At 45.6% G+C, this 6,861-nt stretch overlaps 1 protein-coding gene across 1 annotated transcript; it reads left to right on the top strand.

Annotated features, from left to right (window-relative positions):
• The first annotated feature begins 4,458 nt into the window (after nt 1-4,458).
• Nucleotides 4,459-5,133, top strand: LOC136499874 (putative calcium-binding protein CML19). The gene is made up of 2 exons (XM_066495373.1): nt 4,459-4,557; nt 4,909-5,133. Exons 1-2 carry the CDS (start codon nt 4,459-4,461, stop codon nt 5,131-5,133), a joined length of 324 nt encoding a protein of 107 aa, XP_066351470.1.
• Nucleotides 5,134-6,861: the final 1,728 nt, after the last annotated feature.

The raw sequence follows: 6,861 nt of genomic DNA, 5'->3' as shown, positions 1-6,861 counted from the left end.
GAATAAGGGTATTTTGGACTTATCTCTATGTCGCGCGCATATAGGTCAAGGCGGTTCAGAGGGATATGGTAACTGTTCGCGCGATAATCAGGGGATTGTACAGATGAGTTGATAACAAGTAATCATGACTTGGAAGGGATATCGATACATGATATTTTAATTCTGAAAATGGCAGCATTATCATGTTAAGATCTTGCCGATGGGTTATTGTTTCGGTATCTTAACCATAATCAAGGCAAGAGTGGTTGGCGATTGTGCAATATTTACTGAAGTGCGTGAATCAAGATTAGATTTGATTGGATTTGATAACAAATCAAGTTTTGGCTTGGAGAATGAGTTACGGTAATCGGGCAAAGGCAAGCGTTATCTGGAGTAAATTTCGGAGCATTAATGGTTTTATACTCCGAAATTGGGGGGCATGTGTTGGCACCGTTTTTTGCACGTGTCAAAATAATCGGAGTGGACTAATCGGCAAGGGGAAAGTTATTGAATAATTTGATAGCCGATGAAAGATGGTTTGTAAAGATGGTTGCCGATAGCTGGTGATGGTCGATGGAAAGGTTGATTTGGACTCGGGCGTTGCCGATGAGGTTGGAGGTGTTATTGTCGATGCCGATGAAGGGAGGCTTGAGGACTACTGCCGATGAAACATGGAGTATGCCGATGAAGGGAGGCTTGAAGACTACTGCTGATGAAACAGGGAGTATGCCGATGAAGGAAGACTTGAAGACTACTGCCGATGAAATAGGGAGTATGCCGATGGGAAGGAGGACGGTGAGATTTCCATCGTAATTGAGGCGGACAGGGAAATAGATAGGAGTTGATTTCCTTTTCTGTATTTGTTAGGTTATGATTCATGTAAGAGTCACGTGTTTCCTTAGATATGGGATTGGTGTCCTAGTTGTGTTTGGTTGTGTCTCTTTAGATCAGGGTATAAATATGGAGTAAGGGGCAATGTAATAGAAATATCAATCAACATCAAAACCAATTTTTACTCCTATTTGCATCTACTTACTTTTCGGCGACTTCGTCAATTTGCATATTTTTCCTTTTTTACGAGTTCTCATTGATTCGGCGAGCTGCATCGTTTCAGTGCGACCTTCGGCGATTCTCGAGTTCCGCGTGAGCACCTCTTGGCCGTGACTTCCGGGCGTATCGCTGTTGTCAGGACCAAAGTGTTCGTATCTTCATCCTTGTCGATTAGCAGGTCAAATCGACTAGCACGCTTTGGATATCGATTCGGGTATTAGCCCTTTGTGTTTGCAGATCACTTTTGCATCAACACAGTTTTTAGTAGCTTTGCGATATTGTCCGAAGTTATGAGATGATTGATGTCTTGCGATGATCGTTTCATTAATTTAGTTTTCTATCTATGTTTAATTGTTTATTCAGTCAATTTTATAAGCACGCCGGTAGATAATGGATGATAAAATTCAAGCATCCATAATTTATCTCTTTGACTTGAGCATGAGTTTTATTTTTATTTTTAATTGATATATTGTTCTTTTGTTTTTACCGTAGCGTTAGCACGGGCATGCATGAAAAACGAAGATGTCTTTACACCGCAGAAATCTTTCAAAAAGATCATGCATAGACTATTCTTATATTGAATATTATATATACAATCACCTAAATATTCTAATTAAACTACAAAATTTTGAATTAAGATATGAGGTAAGACATGCAAACAGATATTTAAAAACTACATATAGAGTCCGAAGAACTTAATAAATAAATCCTTCTGGAGGTAATGCAAATTCTCTCTAATCTTTCATTTGGTGTAGTTAGTGTTATCATAGTACCCGTATGTATTCATGAAAAATAAACCGTGGATAAAACATGAACATTTTTTGGTGCGACATTCCAACATGGGTCATCGTCCTGCCAATATCCTTGAGGCAGATCACATAAAGGATGAGAGTCCCTCTATGAGATTGCTCACAAGAGACTCAAACTTATATCTGATCATGGTAATGTTGAATTGCTTTGCATCAAAAGCATCGACAATGATAAACGGGGACATAGATTTTAGTATGCATAGTGGAGGAAAACTCAACCTTGGTCTTCTCAACAGCTTTTCTGAGTCTTTACAGTGCTAACTTGTCCTTACTCAGATAGTCAAGAGGTGCACCATAAAATTATGCACCACTAAGAAAAGTGTCACCATTGGTTGCCTTAACCTGAAAAAATATATCGAAATTAAGAATTACAACACCTAATTCAACATCTTGGAAAGACACTCAAATGGATACCTTATTCTACAATATATGTCTATGTGGAATAGTTCTAAAGCCACACATATTTATACGGTGAGTATAACATACTTTGTTTTAAAATTTTATGAGAGATTTTTTAAGATACGCAGTATTATTCATGTGACAGGCACTAATATTTACATATATACTCGAACATGTGTATACAGGATTATATGGAGATGCAGCGGAACTTATTCATGGATTTATTGACGCATGAAAGAAATGGATATCGAAGAATTCTTTCTGCTGATATAAAATATTATCTTAGCCATATCACGAAAAAGTCTATACAGTAGAGTTTGTGAGCCTGCGACGTCGCACTCTCCGTGATTGTGTTAATTTCATGAACTTTGCTTTTTGAATTAAATGTCACTTTAACATCGGTATTTAATTTAACAGTATTGTTATCTTATCGTGCGATCCTTGTGTTTTTAGTATAAAAGATTTAGTTGTCCCATAGCAACGCATGAGCACGCTACCTAGTTGAATATAAAAGGAGAGAACTGGCTGCATTCATACATATAATGTATGTCAGTTAAGGTTTTGTTTGAATGAACTCAGTTTGTGAACTAATAGTAATAACTAAATGTGGCATATATCGAATTTTATGTTGCTACGGGAAATATTTGTTTAGGAAAGGATTAAAAATGAACAGACCCAAGGGCAATTTCAGCACGAAACAAAAAGCGAGGACGATGGAACACGCGAGCGTGAAACCAAATGAAAGGAGGAAAAAACTGTCCCTTTTGCAAATGCAAAGAGGAAAAGTAATTAAATATAGGCAGATTTGGCAAGGTTCTCAGAAATGCAAAGAGGTTCCTTTTGTCTTAATTATATTTCCTTCTGTGTTAATTCTCTTTTCTTTTGCTCGTTGCCATGTATGCTGGTGCATGCAAACATGCAATGTGTACATGGATAGCACAATAATTTTCTACTTCTTATTTTACCGTGATTCCTCTATCACATGACAGGCAATATTCAATCAAGGAGAATGACATGCAGGGGAGGTTGTGGGATCGCAAGCGTGGGCAGACGGATGAATCAAAACAAATGTCGCACCAAAAAATATCTACACTTTGTTCTTTTTAGTTGTAGGAGATTCACCTACGAGTCTGCAAGTAGAGTTTGAATGGCGCAGGGATGAATAGCCATGATTGTACAGACATTAAAAGAGGGGAGAATTATCTATTTGGCACTAAAACAAACTGGTCTTTCATATTTGGCATTAAAAATTTTGAACTTTCTTATCTGGCATCAAGTTGAAATTTCCTTCCATAAATGGTACTTTCGTCTATTTTTACCATCCATCTATTAGTTGACTGGTTCGAACTCGTCAGTTTGGTTTTCGTACGTCCAATATACCCCTCTGTTACTCACACGTGCAATTTGGCCAGGCCCAAGATCCCACGAGCTTCGTCCCCGTGTGGAGCCAGGCCGCAGCGCAGTTGCGGTGGTGGGCGGGTTCGCGGGTCGGAGCTCCGACCAGCCCGCGCAATGGTGGAGGCGACGCGGCCCTCCGGCCAACACACGATGTGGCGGAGGTGGCACGGCAGCCTCGCCAGCCGGTGGCAGTGGCTTCTTGCGGGCGGAGGCGCGTGCGATTGTTGATGGCGACACGGGAAATGGTTGTTTGGTCAGGCGGCAGGCGGCGCGCGTCGGTGACACAACGCCACACCAGCGAGCTGAGCGCCTGGAACTTGGTGATGGCTGCCGCGCTGGGCGCGTCCTCAACCGCCAGGAGCTCCTCCCGCGCCTGGTCCTTGAGCACCTCCAGCGTGTGGGCCGAGAACTGCAGCATGCGCTCGCACAGCGGCGTGGGGGCAGCCTCTCGATGCGCCCTGTGAGGTCAAGGAACGGGAGCACAACCGGCGGCGTCGGCGGTGTCAGGCCGTCGGGGGACCAGCGCTCCAGCAAGGGCGGCGGAGCTAGAGCGTGCTTGTGCTCCTCCGGCCCCGAGGCCGAGGGGGAGGCAGAGAGGCTGTCGCGTGCGATGCCCGCCCATACGTTGATGAATCTCCATAAGGCAGTGCCGTCGGAGAGCGTGTGGTTGTACGCGAAGCCGAGGAAGACGCCGTCGGTGAGTTCGGTGACCAGGACGATGAACAGCGGGAGGTGGTGGCCGTCGTGGTTGACGGCGCCATCGAGGGGAAAGAGGGCCTGGACGAGGGCACACACGCACGCTGCTGCTACTTGACGTGTACTAATGGCGTCGGATGTGCTGGTGGCGTCGGCGGCCGCGGACGGCGACGGGCTCCTTGACGCCGCCGAGTTCACGCAGCTCATGACGCGCCTGCACGCGAAGGCCGGCGGGCTCTACTACTAGAGCGTCAAGCTCACTGGCAAGGACAGGACCTCGCCTAGCGGTCGTTCCTCGGATCCGGCGCCGCCAGCTGTGGCTTCTCCGCACGCCCCGGGCTCGCCGCCAGCAGCGGATATGGCTCGGCTCCCACTCTCCCACCGAGGCCGCGGCGCGCGCCTACGACGCTACGCTGCTCTGCCTCAAGGAATCGGCGGACGCGCTGGATCTCAACTTCCTGCTCCGCCTCCCGTTCGACCTGCCCCCCACAGCCATGTCGCCTAAGGCCATCCAGCGCGTGGCCGCCATGGCCGCACTTGGCCAACACCTGCTGCGGCACTAGCGACCTGCACACAGAATAATGGCAGTGCCTGCAGCGACGATGACGGCGACACCACCTCGGCGTGGAGTAGCAACTCGCCCACCAGCGACGTCTCCTCCCCGGAGTCGACCACCAGCGGCGAGAGTGAGCTGGCTTACTACTTCGACGGCGACGACGTGCTCAGCTTCGACGAGTCCAAGGTCATGATGAACGCAGCAAGCTACCTTTGTGCAGCAGCAGCAACATGCGTGCAGAAGTAGCAGCAGCGTGCGTGCGTGCTCCAAACGCCTACTACAAACAAGGGCACTTACGTCATTTTGCAAACCACTTAACATCGTTATCGGTGAAAATAGACGGTAGTGTTATTTATGGAAGAAAATTTCAACTTGGTGCCAGAAAAGAAAGTTCAAAATTTTTAGTGCCAAATATAAAAGACTGAATTATTTCCGTGCCAAATAGATAATTCTCCCTTAAAAGAGTTGCCCTGATGTTAGTGTACTTGACACGATCTGTACTTTTCTTACTCGTGATATTTGTACCCTCTCCGGTCACAGACGTCTTGGAAAAGGTCATGCATTTGAAACTAGAATTATGAGTACCAATGGTTTTAAAATATTAGGTTTCTAAATATACAAATGATATTTGTAGAAAAATAATTTTACAATAATGTCATGAATGATTGTACTCTATAATTATAATTTAGTAAAAACATAGTGGACCAATATGCAACATTTTTAGCGGAAGGAATAGTAGTTTATGAGAAGAGTGGTTTGTGCCTTGGTCCAAGCAAAGGAAATGGAAGATCCTTTGGTCTCTAATTTTCAAGTACGGCACTGCTAGCACCTGGACGTCCGGACGGACGCATGCGACTGCAGTCAGCTTCTCCCTCTATTTCGCATGTCCACGCATGGGCCCGCATCGCCTGGGCGTCACTCGATCGCGACTGCATCACCCGCGCCCACACGGGGACCTACGCCGCCCGAACGTCGCGCGCGTGGTGACCGCTCACGCTCCCTCCCGCTTTTCACGCATATCCTAAGTGCAACACCCGATCTACTTTTGAAACATCCAGATGCAACACTTGCGATATAAAAAAATACAGATTAAACACTTGAAATATTCATTTGAAACACTTGAAAAAACAATTAAAAACCATTGCAAACATATGCAACATCCAAATAATATGAAAAAACGGATTAAACAATGGGAACAAACGCTTGCAACATACGCGTACAACCATTGCAGCATATGCAACATCCCGATTTACTTTTCCAACATCCATGTGAAACACTTGAAACATACATCTAAAACATTTGAAACATCTGAAATGTACAATTGCAACATGCATCATATCCCGGTGTGGCCTCCTCCGTCGTCTGCATCAGGGCGTCGTAGCCGTAGCAGGAGGCGAGGCCGGATGGGCTTCCACGCCAGGGCCCGGTGCTTCTCCTTGCACTAGCGGGGCCTGTCGGCGGCGTCGGGCGGGGCAGGCGGCGGAGCAGGAGCAACGACAAGACAGCAGGGCGGGCGTGTGGTGCTGTGGCAGGAGCAGGCCATGGCAGATCACTTTGGTGGATGAGGTAGGGCGCGACAGCGACGATAACGTAGAGGGCGACATTTATAGCCGTCGATTAATCTAATCATATTGGCCCCGTTCGCTTGTCTTAAAAATGGCTTGTTCGGCATCTTTTTTCAGCCGGAACAGTGTTTTCTCTCACAACAATTCAGCCGGAACAGTGTTTTTCAGTCAATTTCAGTCAAGTTTCAGACCAGCGAACGGGCCATTGTTTTATTTGCGGGTACTAATCATATTGTTAAAATAGAGTATGTGTAACATATAAATAATTTTGAGTGTGACAATGTGGAACACAATGCTTAATACCAACCAGCAAAGTATAAGGAACAATTTCATTAAAAAAAGTATAAGGAACAAAGAGTAGCAAAAAATGGAACCAAGCACTTGCATATTCCGCGTGCTTGATCTGACC

This window comes from Miscanthus floridulus, chromosome 13 (genome assembly GCF_019320115.1).
Source record: "Miscanthus floridulus cultivar M001 chromosome 13, ASM1932011v1, whole genome shotgun sequence".
NCBI lineage: Eukaryota > Viridiplantae > Streptophyta > Magnoliopsida > Poales > Poaceae > Miscanthus > Miscanthus floridulus.
This window is presented reverse-complemented; position numbering and strand designations above follow the sequence as displayed.

Excerpts from the sequence above, each read along its gene's own strand:
- LOC136499874 (XM_066495373.1), top strand. The coding sequence starts at position 4,459 with ATGGCGTCGGATGTGCTGGTGGCGTCGGCGGCCGCGGACGGCGACGGG. Across the intron at positions 4,558-4,908 it reads TGACGCGCCTGCACGCGAAG|AATAATGGCAGTGCCTGCAG; the intron begins GCCGGCGGGCTC and ends ACCTGCACACAG.